The following is a 22713-nucleotide window of genomic DNA, read 5'->3' on the forward strand; positions in this document are numbered from 1 at the left end:
ATGGCTGTGGTGTAGGTCAAAAGCTGCAGCTCTGATTCAACCCCTAGCCTGGGAACCTCTATATGCCACAGGTGCAGCCCTAAGAAGACCAAAAAATAAATAAATAAAATTTAAAAATTAAACTAGCACATGTAAATGGGTTTGAGCCTTCATTTGTTGTCACAAATATTGAGTGCTAAAATTCTTCAAGAATTAAGATTGAATGATCCTATTTAGTCAGCCTAAGGAATGATTGATTCTCACCACATGGAAAATGTTCTCATTTAACCACATCCCCCAGCCATCACTCTTCCCTAAAGGGGCAAAAGATAATTAAGTAACTAATTTTTAAATATTACTTGTGACGAAGCTTAAAAACTTTGTTAATAACTAATAGTGTTTTGCTCACATAAGTGAGACATATATGGCTGAGTAGAGAAATCACTAGACTCAGGAGAAAAAGTAAAAAAAACACCCAGGCATTATTCAGAGCAGGCTAAGAATTTCAGACTGGTTGGGTGGATTTGACTTGATTTTATTTGATTTATTTTATTAATTTTATTTAATTTTAATTTTGTTTTTTGGGCCGCACCTCCAGCATATGAAAGTTCCCAGGCTAGAGTCCTAGGAGTTGAATCAGAGCTACAGCTGCCAGCCTACGCCACAGCTCATGGCCATGCCAGATCCTTAACCCACTGAGTGGGGCCAGGAATCGAACCCACATCCTAATATGGTTCATTTCCCCTGAGCCACAAAGGGAACTCCCTGGGTGGATTTTAATAACTATTAACAAGTGAGAGCTGTTTATAGACTTGGATATAGACTGACCAGTAATCTAGAAAAGAATAAATATGCATTTTTTTCTGATTTGGTTTCCTGTGACTTTTCAGAGAGATCAACTTTTCAGTCATCGGTCAGTATGTGGATTATCTCGTGGAAGTACAGGGAGTGAAGAATATCTTTGGTAAGTCATCTTTAGAGAGTTCTCTGCATATCTCTAGCTCAGTCCCTAGAAAGTAGCTGTCACCTGCTTGCTACACAGGACATCGCAGATCATGATTGAGCCTGGCTAAGCCTGTGAAATTTGTGAATTTTTAGGCTCATCAATTTTAGACCTGTAAAGATAATCAAGAGATTATCTAATTTAGTAGTATACCTTCAAAACAGATAAGGTATTATTTTTATCTTCATGTAAGGAAGAAACTCTATGACTCAGATATATTATGTAGATTGCCGAAATCCACTCAACCAAGAAGTGGTAGAGTAATGACAAAACCCAGGCTTCTCTCTTAAGAATGGGCTTTATTCTGCACGTTCCCATTGTGGCCCAGGTGTTACAAACCATGAGGTTGCAGGTTCGATCCCAGGCCTCACTCAGTGGGTTAAGGATCTGACGTGAGCTGTGGCATATAGGCTGGCTGACGTGAGCTGTGGCATAGGCTGGCTGATGCAGCTCCAATTCAAAAGCCTGAGAACTTCCCTATGCTGCAAATACAGCCCTAAAAAGAAAAAGGTTTTTTAAATTTAAAAAAAAGAATGGTCTTTATTCTGTCTTCACCCAGACATTTCACCATGTAAATGTAAGAAGCACTCTGGGAGTTCCTGCTGTGGCACTGTGGGTTAAGGATCCTGCTTTGCTGCAGCTGTGGTGTGGGTCTCAGCTTCGGCTCAGATTCAGTCCCTGGCCTGGGAACTTCCATATCCCATGGATGTGGCAAGGAATTTAAAAAAAGAAGAAGCAGCACTCTAAATGCAGCACAAAAAGGAATCACAGGTCTAGCAATTTACTTATTTATTTCAGAGAGTGTAAATTAAAAAACAAAAACCAGACCTTGAATATTTTAAGCCCAAGAACTATACTTCCCTGCAGTTGAGCTGCCCCTTGTGTTACATTCTGAGTGCTCAGCCCCTTGGGTTGGTTGTCATTCTGGGTGCACTGCACTTGGCCCTGATTCCAGCTCTCCCAACAGGGCCCCTTCAAAACTTGGAGCACCAAATCAGAGCAGGTTAAAACTTCTGTAAAAAAGTATCAAGGCCATGTGTCAAAACCAACACCTGATTGTAAAACCACTCAGTGTCCCCCCTACAGCTCTACGCATAGTGGGAAAGACACATTCTTCCTCCTAAAAGGGCCAAGATCTCCTCTGGGTATAGAGGGAACGTAGGAGCATGCTTGAGGTATCTCAGGACCCTGCAGGGTGATAAAAACACTCTCTCCTTCTCCCCATCGCCGTCCCTCCTCCTCTTCCCCAACTGAGTGCTCAGCATGGGAGACCCCAAGTGTGCCCCTATGCATTAGGCCCCAGCAACATATCCCAGTGCCATTGGCATCCTTTTTCTGATCCATTAAGAGATGATTATACACTTTGCTCTACAGCAGAAGTTAACACGACATTGTAAATCAACTATACTTCAATAACATTTTTTAAAAGTTAAAAAAAGGAGAGAAGAGTTCCCGTTGTGGCTCAGTGGTTAAAGAATCTGACTAGCATCCATGAGGATGTGGGTTCGGCAAGAAAACCAATGGATTAAGGATCAGTGGGTTAAGGATCCAGCATCGCTGTGAGCTGTGGTGTAGGTCGCAGACGCGGCTCAGATCTGGCATTGCTGTGGCTGAGGCGTAGGCTGGGAACCTCCATATGCTGTGGGTGTAGCCTTAAAAAGACAAAAGCCAAAAAAAGGGGGAGAGAGTTATAGTAGTGGGGAATATTTTGTAATCATATGGATCTGGATTCAAACTTAGATTAGTGATTAAGGACCTCATATTTGTATCTGTAAATGAAAGGAATGATTTGTGTTTTGCTGAGTTGTGATGAGGATAAGTGAATATATGAGTGCTTGCTGCATGAAATATTAATATCCTGGTGTTTTATGAATTATTAAAAACAATGAGTTGTCCTAGAGCACTACTATATCAAACCATAGGTGGAGGTTGTTTTCGACCTGTAATCTACACCATTGTTTTCCTAAGTTCCCCCCATTTCCGACCACCGCGACATCCTCCCAGTACTGGATGGCAGTGGTTTTCTTGCCGCTCAAACCTAAATATAGCACTGGCAGGTGTGTTCAGAGATTTGCTTAAAACATAGGCTGTTATCTCTGTCTCCATTTTAAATACTTACTCTCTGGCCCTGAAAACAATAAAAGATTGGCAACTACAAGTCACAATTCACCTTCCCACTCCTATTGACAAAGTGAAGATGTGAAAAAAGACTAAGCCTAAGGTGAAAATGAGAAATGGCCTCTCGCCCTCCTGGATTCTCTCCTCTGGTGTTGCTCTGTATAACTTCCTCTTGAGCAGGGACTCCTGCCCCTGCACTGCCAGCATTCGTGTTGGGGGAACAGAAGGTGTCGGCTGGTCCCACTGACTGACTCTCTGTTTGGAACAGTGAATGGCACGACGGGAGAAGGCCTGTCCCTGAGCATCTCAGAGCGCTGCCAGGTCGCAGAGGAGTGGGTGACAAAAGGAAGGAACAAGTGAGTGGCTCCACTAGGACAAAAGCACTCATCTGCAAAAGCTGCATAGAGTTCGGGGCTCCTCCCCCATGACGCAGCCTCCCAGCCTGCCGGTCACAAGTCTGGCCCAAGGTTGGCTTGTGGGAAGAGGAGCTGAGGCAGAGGAGCGCCCTTCCTTTCTGTGTGGAAGGGCAGCCAGACCGCAAGACACGCCTGGCTGTCAGAGAGCCTGTTGGGAAGCGGGACACTGCCTCTGGTCTTTCTGCCAGGCCAGTCCCTTGGGTTCCCAGTCGTTGGGCTGAGGGGGTGAGAAGAGGGTCCTGGTGACTGACCACTGAGCTCCCAGCCCCTCTGCTGAACAGCTCATACTCCATTCCATCTCAGGGTGGGTCCAGATGCTTCCATCAGCCCGTTGCTTCCTTACAAGTCTTCTCTCTGCACATGACTCTTGTAGTCGTAGGGAGCTTTCTGCATCCCCTGAGCTTCAGTGCAATGACACGCTTTCGTTATAACATCCAGTCCATGCCAGAGTAGAACAAATAGGACAGCATCCATTCAACACGCACATCAATTAACCAAGTTTTATCCGTTGTCTGTACGTGGTGTGGTACACACTGTACTGGCACTGGGGGTATAAAACAGGATCTCTGCCCTCAGGTTGCATACCGTCTAGTGGAAATGCCACACCATGAAAACGAACACTGATCCTTCTGATAGTGTAAACGGGGATCAGAGAAGGGAGTGATTGACAGTGTCTTAGGTGGAGGCAAAGATTGGAGGTAAGTCCCAAGTGAGCCTGGAGCAGAGGTTGTCAGTGCAAAGCCCATGCCCACTTTGGGAATCCTTAAGAGGCTTCAGAGCATCTTGGGTACTCTGAAATTATACACTAAATTTGAACACATAAGCATTTTCTGGTCATCCACCAGTGTGCAGCTAATTTTCAGTCAGATCCTGGGCCCAAAAAGATCACAGACCATGGGCAGAGAGATGGAATAGTAAATTAGGGAGGTGGAAGCAAAATGAAAAGAAATTTTCTTTTTCTTAAAGTGGGACAATCTTGAGCACGTTTCTGTGCCTAAAGGACAGTGCCGTTAGAGGAAAGATTAAAGAGAGTGGGAGAACTGATGCCTTTGATGGAAGGTCTCAGCGAGGGCTTTGAAGTAAAACCCAGAGTAGGTAGAGTAGCTTTAGGAGACAGCTAAGAAGCTGGGAGGAACACCTAGAAGGTGACACAGCTCAGTGCAGAGGTGAGGAGAAGGGAGGGGGCCTGTACGTGAAAGCATCTTTCTCTTTGGGGTCTTGGGAGCAAGGACATCTGCCAAGAACAAGGAGTTGGATGACACTTAGAGCTGAAGGAGAAGAGTCAAGATTTGGAGTAGCCACTGCAGGGAATTAGAAAGGGAAGTAAGTCTTGACGACCAGAAGGCTTTGGGGAGCCTCCTCCTCCTGATTGGGAAATTGCAAGTTTGTGCTAAAGCCACAGACCCAGGGGGCTTGACCAAGCATGATTGTTTTAACCTAAGCCGGGAGATGCGGAGGTCATGCCATAAAGCTGCTGGTGAGGGTAAAGCAGCCCCGTCAGCTGCCTTTTCTCCTTTCGGAAGTCTTCCTTTCTCCCTCACAAATGCAGACCTGATCAGAGTACTTCCCAGCTAGGTCCGTTTGACCTAAGACATAACAAGTCAAGAGTCATGAGAGGACTCAATGCGTGGGCCTCAAGGGGGATGTGGTGTCTCCTTCCCATGAGGGTGCCATGCGTGTCACTCAGAGTCCCTTGAAGACTCACCAGCATGACTGGATTCACAGTGGACTTTTATTTTTTATTTTTTTTATTTTTTATTTTTTGTCTTTTTGCCATTTCTTGGGCTGCTGCTGGGGCATATGGAGGTTCCCAGGCTAGGGGTCCAATCAGAGCTGTAGCCGCCGGCCTACGCCAGAGCCACAGCAACGAGGGATCTGAGCCACATCTGTGACTTACACCACAGCTCACGGCAATGCCGGATCGTTAACCCACTGAGCAAGGTCAGGAATCGAACCCGCAACCTCATGGTTCCTAGTTGGATTTGTTAACCACTGAGCCACAATGGGAACTCCCACAGTGGACTTTTATTGATCCTACCCTCAGAAGACCAGTCTACGTGTGGCCGCTTCCTGTGGGACCACGTGGAGCACCTCCAAAGATGGACATTGGGGCCTCAGAAAAAACCACACGCATGATCAAATTCTCGCAAGATAGGAAAAAAACTTTTCAGAGTAAATTCCTTTCTCCTATGGCTGGTTCCTGTACTGTGAGAAACCTCTTTATTTTTGTCTCCAAAAATATCTGTTTTACACCTTTCGTCATGCAAATTGTCACCACCCAATGCAGCATCTAAAACAGTAGTCAAAATAAGTACTCCAGTATTGATTTATCAATTATTGCTTTCAAAATTCTACTGCTTGGTTGAACCTTAAATTTTATTCCCTGGATATTTTTTTTAAGGCACTGATTAGACCAATTTTTTTTTTCTTTTTAAGGCCTCACTGGCAGCATATGGAAGTTCCTGGGCCAGGGGTCAAATCATAGCTGCAGCTGAGGCCTACACTGCAGCCATTGTAAAACCGGATCTGAGCTGCATCTGCAGTCTCTGCTGCAGCCTGCAGCAACGCCAGATCTTAACCCACAGAGCAAGGCCAGGGATCAAACCTGCATTATCATAGAGACAATGTTGGGTCCTTAACCCACTGAGCCACAATGGGAACTCCTGATTACACTGATTTTAAGTAGAGCACTATAGAATTTAGTAGTCCTGAGATTGGGCCTAATCACATATTAGCCAACTGCTATACCAAGACAGGAATTCCTACAGCTCGGTGGTTTAAGAACCCAACTAGAATCCATGACGATGTGGGTTCATTCCTGGCCTCGAACAGTGGGTTAGAGGATCTGATGTTGCTGCAAGCCGTGGTGTAGTTTGTGGGTGCAGCTTGGATCTGATGTTGCTGTGGCTGTGGTGCAGCCTGGCAGTTATGGCTCCGATTGGACCTCTAGCCTGACAACCTCCATATGCCTTGAGTGTGACCCTAAAAAGACAGCAAATAAATAAATAAATAAAAACCAGCACAAACCAGGATAGTGCAGCCCTTCCCTGTTACCATAAAATTCACATGATGAAAATGGTGTTTTCATTTTTGCAGGTTGGATCAAATAGTAATTCATGTAGGAGCACTGAGCTTGAAGGAGTCTCAAGAACTGGTATGTACCACAGGTCTGTCTGGGAGAGACCACTCGAGGGGCCTCCATTTTTATGCTGAAGTTAATACCATTTTTGCTAAATATTGAATGCTGTGCTAGAGAATATAAGCTGTGGGACCTCAGGGAGTTCACTACCCTGAAGCAGGTACAGAGCCATAGAGTAGCCCACGGTGAAAACTGCTGAGGAGAGCCTTGAATAGGAGACAGAGGCACCTCTTCTTCTGGGCAACGTAAGGGTGGATATAGAGCTACCTAGTTTGCAGGTAAGGAACAGAACTTGAACCAACCTCAGTTTCTTCTAGGAAGTAAAAGGCAAGGCCAGCTTCTGAGCATAAAGGAAATGGAGACGAGGTTCAGACACAAGTAGTGGTAAAATGTGAGAATTGCTTGCTGCCTGGAGAATAGAAGAGAAAACTAGAATAGAAAAAGATTACCCCACCCCCATGTTCATAGTAGTGCTGTTCAGGAGGTAAGCAACCCAAGTGCCCATGGATGGATGGATGGATGGAAAAAGAAAAGATGGTATATGCGTACAATGGAGTATTGTTCAGCCTTAAAAAGCAAGGAAATCCATCTTGCATGTTGCGATATGGATAAAACTCCTTGAGGACATTAGGTTATATGAAGTAAGCCCGTCGCTAAAAAGATAAATACTATATCATTCCATTTATAAGGTATCTAAAATAGTCACATTCGTAAAAACCAGAAAGTAGAATGGTGGTTACTAGGGACTAGTTGGAGGGGCAAAGAAGAGTTGTTTAATGGGCATAGATTTTGTCATCTGAGAAAAAGAAGCAGACTGTAAAACTAAAAAGTGCATTTATTTGGGGCTCTTTTTTTTTCCTAATTGAAGTTTAGTTGATTTACAACATGTTGTGTTAGTTTCAGGGGTACAGCAAAGTGATTCATATATATTCATATATATTCTTTTGCAGATTCCATTACAGATTATTATAAGATATTGAATATAGTTTTCTGTGCTAGACAGTAGGTCCTTGCTGTTAGCTATTTTATATAAAATAGTGTGTATCTGTTCATCTAGCATGGATAGACCTAGAGATTATCATACTAAGTGAAGTAAATCAGATACAGACAGGTATCATCTAATATCATTTATATGCAAAATCTAAAACATATGATACAAATGAACTTATTTACAAAACAGGAACAGACTTAGATATAGAAAAAGAACAAGCTTATGGTTATTTGGGGTCTTAGAATTCTAATTCAGGGAGCAGATTCCAGCAGCCACCAGAATAGTATCTCTTCTGGGAAACAAAAGGCAGGAGTCTTGGAAGGAAGACACAGCAGTATGTTTAGTTTACATAAATTGTTCGCCAAGAGCTCTGGCTGGAAGGTGTGTATGTATTTTTTTTTTTTTCTGTTACGGTTTATTGACTTGTCGAGTATGTCTCACTCATTATGGGTCAAGGCACATTTCTGCACATTTCCCCAGATGCTTCTCTTTTTTTCCCCCTAGTCAGCAGGGTCAACACAGTTCACAGTTTAACAGGATGGAGCCTTAAAGTACAAACTGGAGTCCTTACTGACAGCTCTTCCCACAAATTTCAGATTTGCAGGACAAACAAGTTCCAGAGATCTGTTTGACAACAATGTGAATATATTTAACACTGCTGAACTGTACACTTAAAAATGGTTGAGAGGGTAAACTTTACTCTGTTTTTCTTAGTCACAATTCGCAAAATACGTTTTACAGTAATTAATTTTTTAAAAAGGATTGCCCCAGTGATGCTAAAGACCACCTAAAGTTGTACATCATAAATTTGTTCTGACTGTGGCACAGTGGCTTAAGGATATGACTGCAGTGGTTCAGGTCACTGCAGAGGTGTGGGTTCAATTCCCAGCCCAACGCAGTAGGTTAAGGATCTTGTGTTGCCACAGCTGGGGGCATAGGACAAAGCGACAGTTCGGATTCAGTTCCTGACCTGGAAATGTCCATATGCCGCAGGTGCGGTCTTAAATAAATAAATAAATTTATCACGCTAAAACATTCACCTCAGACGGGGACTCAGACCCAGCCAAAAGCCAGATTGGAACTTGAGCCCACTGTTTTTTTAATTAAAATCAAACACCTGGTCCCAGGACTCACTGAGGTTCCGGTTCCTCATGTCTTGGCACAGAAGCAATTTAGCAAGTGGCAAAGCGATAGATAAGAAGTAGGTTTATTGAGAGATGGACAAAGGGTGGGCCATCTCAAAAGTCAAGAGAGTGGCCCTGGGAGAAACATGCTCCGCAGACAGAGTGTGGGCCATCTCAGAAGCTGAGAAGTGAGAGGCCCGAAATATGGGGTGGTGAGTTTTTATGGGCTGGGCAATTTCATAGACTAATGAGTGGGAGGATTATTCTAACTATTTCCTGGAAAGGGAGATGGTTTCCAGGAATTGGGCCACCTTTAATGGCCAAAACTGTCCTGGCATCTGTGCGCATGTCATTTAGCTAATATGTTACAATGTACAAATAGTGAAATGCAAGGTCCACTGGGAGGAAGTTAGATCATCTACTATCTTGGACCTAGTTTGTTCTAACCAGTTTTTGGCATATCCTCAAGAACTATGTCATCCTTTTAAGGATCGTGCCCTGCCCTCTACCCTCTTGTTTCAATACTACCACCCAGCACGGTTTTCTTCAATCAGAACACAGGAATGAGAGTGCAAACAATTGGATTGCCGTCGATTTGCAGATGAGCAGGTCAGGCAGAGTAACCTTTTGGCAAGGGAGTGTTGCTGAACTTGGCCTCTGTCTACCAGTACCAAATAGAAACCTAGAGACAAGAGCTTGGGGCAAAGGAGAAAAAAATCAGCTTTGTTGCTTTGCCAGGCAAAAGAGGCCATAGCAGGCTCACGCCCTAAAGACTGGGCCCTCTTTTGGGAAAGACTAGGAAGTAGTTTTATAGTTTTGGAGTGGAAAATAGGGCCACAGATAAGAATCAGGGTAGATTCAAGCTTGCATTCTTCTTCACAGTGGGGTTTAGTGGCCCCAGGACTGGTTCTGTAGTCCTTCTCTCTGGCATAAAAAATGCTTCATCAAGTAGTTAACATCTTTCAGTTGTTGGGGGTTTTAGTTCTGCAGAAGAACTCAAAGATAACTGTTCTGTATATTCCTTGAAGAGGAACCAGGACCCTACCCCAGGGCTGCACTATTGTTTATTTGTTTCTTTTTCTCTTTTTTAATGCCTGCACCCTGGAAGTTCCAGGGATTGAATCTGATCCATAGCTATCAGGTCCTTTAACCCATTGCGCTAGGCTTTTTCCCTCAGTTAAAGAATCTGGCGTGGCCATAGCTGTGGATCAGATTGAACACACGCCAACGCAGTGACCAGAGCCATTGCAGATGGATTCTTAACCTAGTGTACCCCAGCGGGAATTCACATGCTCAGTGTTTCTTAACTGTTCCTACCTTGTCTCTGCATCCTCTCCCTTCCTTAAATAGCAACTGTTTGGCCCTGCCCTTTTGAATTCAAGGAAGGTCATGGAGGCTGAATGAGGCCCATTTCCCACAAACAAGAGTTGGGGCTTTTGTGTCCCCACAGTGCCCTGCTCCATTTGAGTAGGAAAGAAGGAGTTAAAGTTGCCAGCAGAAAAGTAAATGGTGGCTTGGTTTTGAGGCCTTTGTGACTGGAGTACGAATAGAAAACATAAAGATGTGATAGCCTAGACTGCTACCTGTTAACTGAACAAAAAGTACAACTTAAAACTATGTTTTATTCGGCGGACTTACTGAGGACTTAAGCCCAGTATACAGCCACCCAGATAGCTCTGAGGGACTGTTCTGGAGAGGTACAAGAGGAGCCAGGATGTACAGGAGATTTTTGCTGAAAAAAAAAAACAAAAAACCCAACAACAACAAAAAAACCAAAAAAACCCAACAACAACAAAAAAAAACATGTAGTTGAGCATCAAAGGATTACCGCTAATCACAAAAACACACATCTCAAGTTAATGATTTTAGTGCTTTTCTTTGGGAAGGTGCAAGAGTCCAGGCTTATTGAAACTATTGCTTTGATATGCATCTTACTCTCTAGGCCCAGTATCCCAGTTTTCTCCATCCTAAATTCCCCTCAGGGCGCACTGACAGGGGCAGCTGCAGTGGATGTTGGTTTTATGGCCAAAATACCCTTTGTTGGCGTTCCTATCATGGTGCAGCAGAAACAAATCCAACTAGGAACCATGAGGTTTCAGGTTCGATCCCTGGCCTCGCTCAGTGGGTTAAGGATCTGGTGTTGCCCTGAGCTGTGGTGTAGGTCGCAGACACGGCTTGGATCTGGTGTTGCTGTGGCTGTGGCATTAGGCCGGCAGCTGTGGCTCCAATTCCACCCCTAGCCTGGGAACCTCCAGATCCCGCAGGTGCGGCCCTAAAAAGACAAAAGACAAAAAAAATCTTTTGTTTACTAAAATGGCAGGGACATTCATTGTCCACATAACCATGTCCCTAGACTTTAGATATTCCATTTCCGAAGAGTTCAATGATTTGATCTAACCCCAGCATCTTCTTATGGGTTTTGTTCGATTATCCTTCCTGTTAACTGAATTTAGAAGTGGGATATGTACTATATACTCGCAAAACTGCAATTCAGTGCTCTTAGATAGGCCACAAGGGAAGCTATTCCTCTGAGGTTGCTTAGTGAGCCTAGAATCAGAACTTGGAAACTTGATTTAGTCTCTTTACACTTGATTTGTTCTTCTTACAATAAGTCTTTCAACTAAGGTAGTATAGTGGAGGAAACCGTTTTTTACTTTTTCTTTTATGGCCGCTCGGTGGAGTTCCTCGGCCAGGGATCAGATATGAGCCACAGTTTTGACCTCCTCTGTAGCTGTGCAAAGCTGAACCCTTTAACCCACTGTGCCAGGCTGGGGATCGAACCTGCGTCCCAGAGCTCCAGAGACCCTGCCAATCCCGTTGCACCACAGAGGAATTCCTCTCTCTCTTTTTTTCTTTCTCTTTTCAATTGCTTTCTTCTCCTATGTGTACTATAAATTTTAAAATACTGTGTCGTGACAAGAAAGACAGTGTCATCTGTTGGGCTCAACGCTAGAATAGTATGAAGTTAATCTTAGTGTAGAGATAATCCTCTGCTATCGGGATAATCCCTGCTGTGGGATAACCTTGCCAAGGAGACAGTAATACTGGCATCTGCTTAGGCAGAACTCTCCGTTGGATGATGCTTGAATGGGCGCTGCCATCAACAGTCTCTGAAGTGGGATTTTTGTCCTTATTTTCAGCCAAGTTTACTACTTTATTTTCTCAACAGGGCACTGAATAAATGATTCAGATATATTGCATTCCAATCCTGTGTTAATAAAATTTTGTCTAGTGTTTTGGTCAGTCTTTAGACTATATATCCCCATCTCTTTTTGACTCTCCTAGTTTACTTCTGCAGAATCTATTAATTGCATGTATTAGATACAGATATCACTAGTTCAGAGGAAAGCTATTTTTGCCTTTTAGATAGTGGGGCATGTTTCTCAGCAGTCAGCCATCTACTGAGTCCCTGCTCTGTGTTCAGCACCATGATTGACCTGAACACAGGAGTCATTAAGACCTGACCTCTGCCCTCTGTCCTCAGGGAGGAAGTGTTTATTTTTTTTCTTAGGGAACTGAGAAAACATCAGAAGAGTAATTTGATGTATCTTCTATGATGTGTGTATTCTTTTTTTTTTCTTTTTACTGCCACACCTGCCGCATATGGAAATTCCCAGACTAGGGGTTGAATCAGAGCTGAGCTGCTGGCCTACACCACAGCCACAGCTGCAGCAACACCAGGTCCTTAACCCACTGAGCACTGAACCAGGCCAGGGATCAAGCCCCCAACCTCACAGAGACAATGTCAGGTCCTTAACCCACTGAGCCACAAGGGGAACTCCCCATAGTCTTTTTCTTTGCAAGATTTTGCAACTGCATTACCAGTCTGTAATGCACATTTTAAAATAGGACTGTTATATCTTTGGAGAGGAAAAACAGTATCATCCAGTGGGCTGAACTCTGAAAGAGAAAGGACATCTGCAAGTTTCTCTATTAACAATTATAGTTTATCAAAATGAATTGCTCATATCTCCTTAGCAAGTTGGTTTTTTATTATTTGTTTTTTATTGTACTGACAAAGTTTGAAGAAGAATAAGATGAAATATACAGCTTACCTCTGTCAGAGGTCTCTACTTTGCAACCTGGGGTTTTCCTGGTAATGACGTTTATCATTAAATTGGGCTAACTCTTGGGGGGGAGCAGGGCAGGAGAGCACACAGAGGAGTAGTTTATTTAAGTCAGAATCAAAGAAGTGATACACACCCTAAAGAGGAAAGGGGGTGCAGATATCCCCCTGAGTGAGGAGCACACCAGAGAGGTAATTTAAATCACTTCTGGGCCAACTCTTTAGTGGTGTATCACTTGGCAGATTTGAAGAGTTGTTATCCTCTAGTATCTAAGCTATAGATGAATATCATATATCAGTTATTCCAGGATGGTTATAATAGTGTGTTTTATAACAAGAAATAGATATTTGGTCTTTGTCCTATTTCTCTCACAGAGCTCCTAAAACCCTTGGAATTCCCCAAGAAGAGAACCACAAAGGAGATTCTTGTTATGTTAGTGAGGTGACTTTGGAATGCCCCTTAGATGGGGGAGAGGTGCCAAAAGGACCAACCACTTGAATTAGGGGGTTAGAACTTTCATTCCCAGGCACCTACTTTAGGGAGGGGAAGGGGTTAGAATTTGAACCCATCATCAATGGCCAATGATTTCATCCATCATGCCCAGTAATGAAAGCTTCATAAGAAACACAAAAGGATGGGCCTCAAAGACTTTCTAGGTTGGTGAACACGTGGAGGTTGGTGTGGGCAGTGTCCTCACACTCAGGGCCCTTTCCCCAAGCCTTGCCGTATGTACCTCTTCCATCTGGCTGTTCCTGATGATAGCCTTTTTCAAAAAACACGGATCTGATAAGTAAAATGTTTCCGAGTTCTCTGAGCTACCCTAGCAAATTAATTGACCCAAGGAGGTGGTTGTTGGAATGGCCAATCTATAGCCCATGTGTCAGAAGCACAGATGATAACCTGGCATTTGAAGTGGGCGTAGGGGACTAGTCTTGTGGGACTGAGCCCTTAAACTGTGGAATCTGACTCCATCTCCAGATACATAGTGTCAGAGTTGAGTTGAATTGTAAGAAACCTCCCTGGTGTTTGAGAACTGCTTGTTGGTGTGGAGAAACCCCCACACTCCCACACTTCCGAATTGTGATCCATGGTCTTTTTTCTTCTTTTAAAGGCCCAACATGCAGCAAAAATAGGAGCCGATGGCATTGCTGTCATTGCACCTTTCTTTCTCAAGCCCTGGAACAAAGGTAAGTAGATCTGTCTAAAAGCCCTGTGCCTCATGTGCTCCACTTCTTTATGCCTTCATTCCAGATAGTTGTATTTAACTCACGAAAGTAGTTTTTATGGACTAGAGGCATGTAGTTGCAATGGTACAGTAGTTCTCCAGAATATTTAGCCTCCCTGGATCCAAAAAAGAAAAGGTTCCATTAAAGGACTTCAGCTCTTTTGCCAAGTAATCTGATTGGATCATTCACCAAGCCCTGGGTCAACCTACAGGTGCCTGTGTTTGGGTCAGGTGTCCGTTTCTTATCCAGAGTGTCAGAGTCACATGACACTGCAGCAGCCCAGATCCCTGCCGTGGCACAGGTCCAGTCCCTGGCCCAGAAACTTCCATTTGCTGCAGGCATACGCCTCTCCCAAAAAAGAATTTTCAGCTTCCAAAAAGGATGGCTGCATTTCATTAGATTCATTTCTTACTGGGAAGAGCCCATGTTTTACACTTGCTTACACTGTGACTTTTCCCGTGTTCTTTCAGATAACCTGATTAATTTCCTGAAGGAGGTGGCTGCTGCTGCCCCTGCTTTGCCGTTTTACTACTATCACATTCCTGCCTTGACAGGGGTAAAGAGTAAGTACTGCCTCTTTCCATGTTTCTTTCTCTTCGCCGCTCACTTCATACGCTATTTCACTAAGGACCCCCTGCTCTGCCCCACCCCACCCCACGTCACAGAAGTGTAAGTCTATTGATTAGATGGTTCGAACTGCCCAAAATAAGTCGTTCCTACAAAAATAAGTCAGCCCTTACCAATCATTGATACTGCCTTATGATGGAAGATTTTAAGTATGAAAGACCAACTGACCCCAGGCCATTCTAGCAGATACCTGTGTCTGTCACACACACCTCTCCTTCTCTCTCTCTCTCTCTCTCTTTTTTTTTTTTTTTTTTTTTTTGGCCTCACACAGAGTATGCAGAACTTCCAGGGCCAGGGATCAAACTCACACCACAGCTGCAGCCTGAGCCACAGCAGTGGCAACATCGGATCCTTAACCTGCTGTGCTACCAAGGGAACTCTGCACCCTCCTTCTCGTGTGGGCAGACATAACCTGTAGGCCCCACTAGGACAGGGGCCGTGTCTAGTTTGTACCCTCCTCTGTTCTCAGCGCCAGACACATAGGACAGTACTCCCATCGTTTCTCGCTTTTCTTTTCTCATTACTATACTTCGCCAGTAAGAAGATTGTTGCCGTTAGATGCAATTTCTTAGGGGGTTGTTTTTCTTCTCATTTCTTTCTAACTTCCTTAAAAGAAAAAATAGAAATTGTGCCTTGTGAATATCCATCTATTGTCTTCAAGGAACAGAAGGCCTAGGACTCTAGTTTGACAAGGACATAGGACCTAGGAGGCAAGAGCAAGTGATGATGTCCAGTCTGCGGTCAGTTGCAGCTGAGAACAGCCCCTGGCAGCTCAGTGCAGATATGCGGGGCTAGATGAGTTATTCTCTGGTATTTTCTCGATTTTCTTACACGAATGAGACATTTATTTTATTTTATTTTATTTTATTTTATTTTATTTTATTTTTTTGTCTTTTTACCATTTCTTGGGCCGCTCCCGCAGCATATGGAGGTTCCCAGGCTCGGGGTCTAATCGGAGCTGTTAGCTGCCAGCTCTGCGCCAGAGCCACAGCAACGCAGGATCCAAGCCATGTCTGCAACCTACACCACAGCTCATGGCAACGCCGGATCGTTAACCCACTGAGCAAGGGCAGGGATCGAACCTGCAACCTCATGGTTCCTAGTCAGATTCGTTAACCACTGCACCACGACGGGAACTCCTAGAGACATTTACTGTTTTGAGCAGTTCGTGCGGAAGAGTTGTTGGATGGGATTCAGGATAAGATTCCCACCTTCCAAGGGCTGAAGTTCAGTGACACGGATCTCTTAGACTTCGGGCAGTGTGTTGATCAGAATCACCAGCGACAGTTTGCTTTCCTGTTTGGGGTAGATGAGGTAAGCCACCCCCTGGCACATCCCAACAGGTTAGTTCCCCTTCCAAACAATTCACGTAGCTGCTTCTCTCGAAGTGTCTTTTCTATTTTCATCCAAGTAAATATACTCTTTGTCTGTTTCTGATCAGCAACTATTGAGTGCTCTGGTGATGGGAGCAACCGGAGCCGTGGGCAGGTAAGCAGAGCTCATGTTCCCCGAGGATTATAAACATAAAATCCCCCAGAGAGGCGTTCGTCACCCGAGTAGTTGGTTTTCTTTCGTGAACCCCTTTTCTTATAGAAGTTGCCTTTCTTTGCCACATTCTCTTAGTGAAAGGGAATTAAATAGGGCTTCGCAGGTTGTTAGTGACGCCGTCACTGTTATAAGAAGCCCCTGTTTCGGTTAGAGGCGAGGCATACGAGCTGAGAGCATGCACAGAACTTCCTTGTCAGAAATGATGTGGCTGCAAATAACAGAAACCCATTCAAACCAGCTGATGTGAAAAAAGGTAAGGTATTATAAAATACTGGGTACACTTCATAAAACGTGAGAGGAGGAAGTGCAGTGAGGCCTCAGGGAACATGGGAGCGTGAAACTCCAAAGTTCTCAACTGCCATGGCAGACCGTTCTCCATCTGTGGTCCTCTGGACATCTCTTTCTTTCCCACCCTTTCTCTCTATCCAGAGAGGCTTCCTCTGCTTCATCGTGTACGTCGCCAGTCCTGGCGCCCAGGCGGGGCAGCTCAGGATATCCCTAGATAGCACTGCCTGGGCAGGGGTCCATGGAAAGTCCAGTCAGCTGCAGGTAGAAAGGTAGACTCATACGGCCCGATGTCTGCTCAGCAGAAGGCTCAGGGCCATTCGATTTAGTGTGTCCAAATTCACCTAATTCATTCAAAATGTGCCTGCAGGCAGTTTGATTGAAATGTTTGCAGTCGCTGAAAGTGTACCCCTCTTTTGAGACATAGTTTCTTCACAGCAAACTAGAAACCACACCTACCTTGCAGGGCTTGGAAAGGATTAGATATGATTTAGGGGAAAAAAGGAACTAGTCTCTAGGTAATAATCAAGTTGACGAAGAATTTGGGATTTGCTCCTTTTATGGTGGTGCTCCACCCCCCACCCGCCCCCCCGTTCCTCATCATCAGGCCTTTAGGACCCACCTCAGATACTACACTTTATCCACTGTTTTTATCTGGAATTCTGTGTGTGCCCGGAGCAGGTGTTGTCCTCTCTCACTCCTTACGCCTCCGTCTTTCACTCTTCTTTTTTTCTCACTTTACCCTTTTTCTACTTGTCTCCCTTTTCTTTATCCCCTTTGGTGTTCTCTGCCTCCTCTGCTCGCTTAGTGATGCTGGAAAACTCAGAACCGAAATCACCTGATGCTTTAATAGATTAGGACCTAAAAATAGACTTTTGGAAAGCCTGGTATATGGTTCCCTTTTAAGCAGCAGTGGGGCTTGAGGATGGGAACCTTCCTGAAAGTCGCAGGTCCTGCAGCATGTGCTCTTTGTTCCCTCCCACCCCCCAGTACGTATAACTACCTGGGAAGAAAGACAAACCAGATGTTGGAGGCTTTTGAACGAAAGGACTTCTCTTCAGCCCTGAATCATCAGGTTAGTTTTCTTTTCCCTTCATAAAAATCACAGCCTTTCGTCTTTCCTACATGAGATGTTGTGTTCTGTCTCGTCAGCATTCCTGCCATACCTGCCCTCCTTAAAATTGCCTCGCTGCTTCTTGCCATACTTTCCTTCTACGCCTTCCTTTTTTTCGTTTCAATCCAGACCTATCCCCATTGTCCGTGTTCCGTCCTTGTCTAATCAGGGCAGGCCCCCTACGAGGATGCCCCTCTCTGTTCCTCCTGGAAATGATCTCATTCCTAGTCTACGTTTAACGTGTTTTTATGACTGTGAACTAATAATAATAGCTTTCTGGGGAAAGGATGACATGCCACCCCCCTTGAGGACTTCACACCTGTGTCACCAGAGTATATAAAGAGCTGCAAAGCTGGCAGTCTCAAAGCAGGAGACTTAATCCAAAGTCAAAGCAGGTCAGTCCTCTTTGCCCTGGAAATGTGCTGAGAATTGAAAACATCTACCAGGCAGGAAACAAGAGCCGAGTATGTGATCCAAAAGGAGACCCTGGGGCTCTGAAACACGAAGAGAAAAGCAGCAGGAGCTGATGCATTTGAGGAAAACCCCCCGAGGGAAATGGCTGCTGTTACTGTGCCAGCACAGACTGCCTTGCCGTGCACAGAAGGAAGAGAGCCTCACCAAAGGGTAGAAGCAGCCCCAGCAGCTGGTAGTGTATGTGCTTTGGATAAACAGAAGGAGGAGGAGAGAGAAAAAGGCCTAGGCACGACAGAAAGACTTTTGGAGGCACAGGGACTTTCAGGATCATAAAAGTGGATTATCTCGGGAAAATGAGTAGGAATGAAAAACCTAAGCAAGATCAGAGCAGGTCATCAGTCCCCATAAGCTCAGATAAGGGATCTTTTGAACAGGACGGGCCACCATGAGGGCAATCAGAAATGACAGAGCAGAAGTCACAAAGCATCCTGGAGGTCAGAGGGCGTGACCTGAGCTCCAACCCAGAGAGGACAGGAGGAAGCAGTTGCCAGGTGTGGTTAATTACATTCCCAACCCTTTAGTCCAGAACTAATTCTACTTCCTACTTAAAGTTTATTTATTTACTTATTGTCTTTTTAGGCAAATGGAGGTTCCCAGGCTAGGGGTCGAATCAGAGCTGCAGCTGTTGGCCTATAGCAACTCGGGGTCCGAGCCCAGTCTGCAGCCTACACCACAGCTTCACGGCAACACTGCATCCTTAACCCACTGAGCAAGGCCAGGGATTGAACCCACATCCTCATGGATGCTAGTTGGGTTCGTTAACCACTGAACTATGACAGGAACTCCTACTTCCTACTTAAGGTTTAAACAGCCTATTTGGTTTTCACCTTTTTTCAGCCCCACGCCAGGTGAAGCTAAGAGCAGGAACAGGATAAGCACTTAGGAAGCTAGGTCAACTAGATTAAGCATCAGCAAGACTGGCTTAAATTAAGATATGAAGTTTGAATTGTGCAGACTTTGCCATCTATTTTCATTTATGGTTTTCTTTTTCCGAAGTTTCGCAGAAAAAAAAAGTTATTTCTGAAAATTTCAACCTGTTCTGAGCTGATTGACAGGAAAATCATAGGATGGAGTAAATTGTGAAGTGGCTATGATGTGGCCCCTTCCACTTTTATCGATTGGTTCAATTTCCATCTCTTTTTTTTTTTTCCCTTTTGGTCCCACTCAAATAAACCATCTCACTCAAAACAGTGTTGGTAAGGAGTTGTTTACCACATTCTCTGTTTCTTCTTGCAAGTGTGGATAGGTTTCATTTACTAACATGCCAGGGGCCAAACTGAATGCATAATTTCTTTTTTTTCTTTTCTTTTTTTTTTTGTTTTTTTGGCCTTCCCATGGCATGTGGAGCTCCCTGACCAGAAATGAATCCGAGGGAGTTTCGACCTACACCACAGCTGCAGCAACAAAGCAAGCATTCTTAACTCACTGCACCAGGCCAGGGATTGAACCCGTGTCCCTGCTGCTGCAGAGACACCATTGATCCCGTTGTGCCACAGTGGCTACTCCAGAATGCATAATTTCAATAAAGCCGGTATCTGCAGTTTGCAGACAGTAAAAAGTTAGGGTTAAACTTTCTCATTCTCAGGGACTTAAATGCTATCTGTTTACAAAGTGAAATGACACGAGTACGAAGATACTCCTTACAACATTGTTTTTAATAGCAAATGATGGAAACAGCCCAAATATCCACCCATAAGGATATAGTTAAATACACTATGATTGAGTTATTTAAGGAATCATAAATAGCCCTTTAAAAGGATGTGACACTTTTATATGCATAGATCTGGAAAGATGTCCATGATATATTAAGTGTAAAAAAAGTAGCAGAAGAGAGACTTATAAAGTAACATGACATAGTTTGTGTGTCAGGAGAGAAAGAATAGAGACACATATGTTTGTGAGGCTCTGGATATTAAATTCTATTCAGCATTGAATTTTTTGTTACTAGTACACAATCAAAACAACATAAAAGTAAAATGTTATTGAAAATGCATCCATTAATGAGATGGATGAAAATATCTTCCCCCCTCCCCCCGCACCTGTGGCATATGGAAGTTCCCGGGGCCAGGGATTGAATCTGAGCCTCAGCTGCAGAAATACTGGATCCTTCAACCCACTGTGCTGGGCTGGGGATTGATCTTGTGCCTCCGCAGTGTCCCGAGCCTTGCAGTTGGATGCCTGACCCAGTGCACCACAACAGGAACTCCCAAAACCAGCGTTTTGAACTATGGGAACTTTATTTGATTCCCAGAAGTGTTCCAAGGCAGTGATATAACTGGTATGTCTTCATTTTTTTGAAAGTAGGAGGACTGTGAAAGGGGAAATATAAAAGGAGAACCTTCACCTCCATTATGTGTGTTTTTATTCGGATCAGTTTTAGCAGTAGCACTTAGCTCCACCAATAGAGCTTCTTTTTTTCAGGGACCCATTTCACAAAGTTTATATGTATGAACAAAATCCCACCTGATCCTGCAAGGCTTTCAACCACCCTCACTTGGATGTTTTTCCCTGCTCTAAGAAATCTTCAGAAAACTAATGTGTGTGGACTTGTAATTTGTCTGCTAAATTCTTTAATTTTTTTTTTTTTTTTTTTTTTTTTTTTTTTTTTTAATGGCTGCACCCGTGGCATATGGAAGTTCCTGGGCCAGGGATTGAATCCAAGCTGCAGCTGTGACCTACACCACAGCTGCAGCAACACCGGATCCTTTAACCCACTGCACTGGGCCGGGCATAGAACCTGCACCTCCACAACCATTTGAGCTGCTGCAGCGGGATTCTTCACCCTGTGTCACAGTGGGAATTCCCTAAATTCTTTAAATTTTTATCACACTTCGGTAGTACTGACCATAGACTTGTTTGTTCCTTTCCAGTTTTGCATTCAAAGATTTATCAACTTTGTGGTCAAACTAGGTAAGTTTCCTGCTCTGTCTGCTTCTGGAGAGTGTAAAAGAAAGCTGACTTTCTCTAAAGGTTTCAGAGAAAGCAAGGAGGGACTTTCCTCGCTTTCTCTGAGGGCTCAACAAAACACGTTGTAATCTGTTGCAAGCAGTTTTATTCCTGTTACCAGCCTTCAGGGTCAATCCTATAAAATGATGACGTAAACCTAGCTGGAAGGTCTCTGGCAACCGTCTATAAGTCTCTCTCCTGCATTTTAGCTCTGCATGCAACTTCCCCCTCGATGCGCACACCATGTTCTTAATTCCTTTCTCCTTCACCGTCAGTGCCCTCTCCCTTTACTTGCTTCTGCTCATTAAAATTCTACTACCACACTGTGGCTGATGGCAGCCTAAGTGTTGGAGGAAGGCAGTTCAAATATGGATCTTACTAAAAGGTGAATGATCAACAGCGCTCCCCAATGTTTGCCGTTTATTAGCACATGTATGTAAGCTTAGGTGGATGGAGGTTTGGATAACACAGCAAGGAAATACAGTGAGTTGCATAGAGAAACCTCTCCAGGGGTCTCCTAGGTCTTATCCCATAACAAATGACAAATGCCACCATTCACTCTACTTTGGCAAGAGTCTGGCCCTTGCTAAAAACCTGGGTCAAGCCCAGGGAAAGTTTTAGGTTTATTCTTGGCAGACTTCCTGCCTTCCTTTCAGAGCCTTTTTGCCTCTTCCTAGCAACTCTTCTCGAGCCCTAAAACCCTATTATGTATTATGCCCCTCATTCTCCAGGGCTTTTGACGAGCTCTCTATCCTTCAAAACAATGCTTCCCGTTTGTTTTTCCACTTTGATGATTTTTGTTATATTTGTGTACCGCTAGTACTATTATTACCAATTCTTATTCCCTTGTCCTAAGCAATACTTTTTCACAAAATTGTAGGTTTCATATATGCTCCTCGAGTGTATTCGAGAAGTTATTAAACTATTAAATTTTTTTAAGAACGAAAAGTTTACCTGTATGTTAGGCTCACTTTGCATACTAGCTGTGATACTGCAAACGTTTTTTGGTATTTTTTGCTTGTTTATTAAAAAGTTCTTTAATATTGATGTATTGTAATACATTAACAATTTTCCAAAAAGTTAAAAGTCAAAATAATAATAATATGGCTTAGTGTGAAAAGTTTGAAAAACAGAAAATAAACAGAAAACAGAAATTACATAGACTACTAGCTTATAGAAACAACCATTAATTTTTTAATTAAGTAATTAGCTTATTTAGTCGTTCATTTATTACAGTAGGTAGTGTAACCTAGTGGCTTAATAGTACTGAGCAGGAACCAGAATGTCTTCTGCAGTTTCATTTTCATTTCCTGGCTCTAAACAATTCTGCTATAAATACCTCCATATCTGAAACTTAGCAAAAGAAAGTTACTTCTCATACCTTGGATAAAAAAGCAGTAGCCAGTTAAAAAAACAAATACCTTTCTCTCTGGGCCGCATTCTGGATTAGTTCCTTAGGTCTACTTCAGAATCACTAATTGTATCTTTAGCTATGCTTTCTACTGTTTAGTTTTGCTGATTATGTACTTTTCATTTTCAGTATTTCTTTTTGGCTTTTTTATTTTTTTTTTCCAGATCTTCCCGTTCTGTATTTACATGCCCTTCTCTTAGCCTATGGTTTCTTTCTATGCCTTCTTCTATCTCTGTGAAATGTCT

At 43.7% G+C, this 22713-nt stretch overlaps 1 protein-coding gene across 3 annotated transcripts in view; it reads left to right on the forward strand.

Annotated features, from left to right (window-relative positions):
• Window positions 1-22713, forward strand: part of NPL (N-acetylneuraminate pyruvate lyase) — a 39201-nt gene that overhangs the window by 12584 nt on the left and 3904 nt on the right. For 2 of the 3 annotated variants that reach the window (XM_021102211.2, NM_214071.1), the window contains 9 exon segments: window positions 870-943; window positions 3369-3456; window positions 6613-6670; window positions 13949-14024; window positions 14534-14626; window positions 15856-16004; window positions 16132-16178; window positions 17514-17598; window positions 20982-21021. In XM_021102211.2, the coding sequence (XP_020957870.1) occupies window positions 870-943; window positions 3369-3456; window positions 6613-6670; window positions 13949-14024; window positions 14534-14626; window positions 15856-16004; window positions 16132-16178; window positions 17514-17598; window positions 20982-21021 (710 nt within the window). 3 annotated transcript variants of the gene reach the window in all.

Source organism: Sus scrofa, chromosome 9, assembly GCF_054392235.1.
Source record: "Sus scrofa isolate SSC_HxYL_T2T_F1_AM1 chromosome 9, Sscrofa_HxYL_maternal_Yorkshire_Landrace_v2.0, whole genome shotgun sequence".
Taxonomy (NCBI): domain Eukaryota; kingdom Metazoa; phylum Chordata; class Mammalia; order Artiodactyla; family Suidae; genus Sus; species Sus scrofa.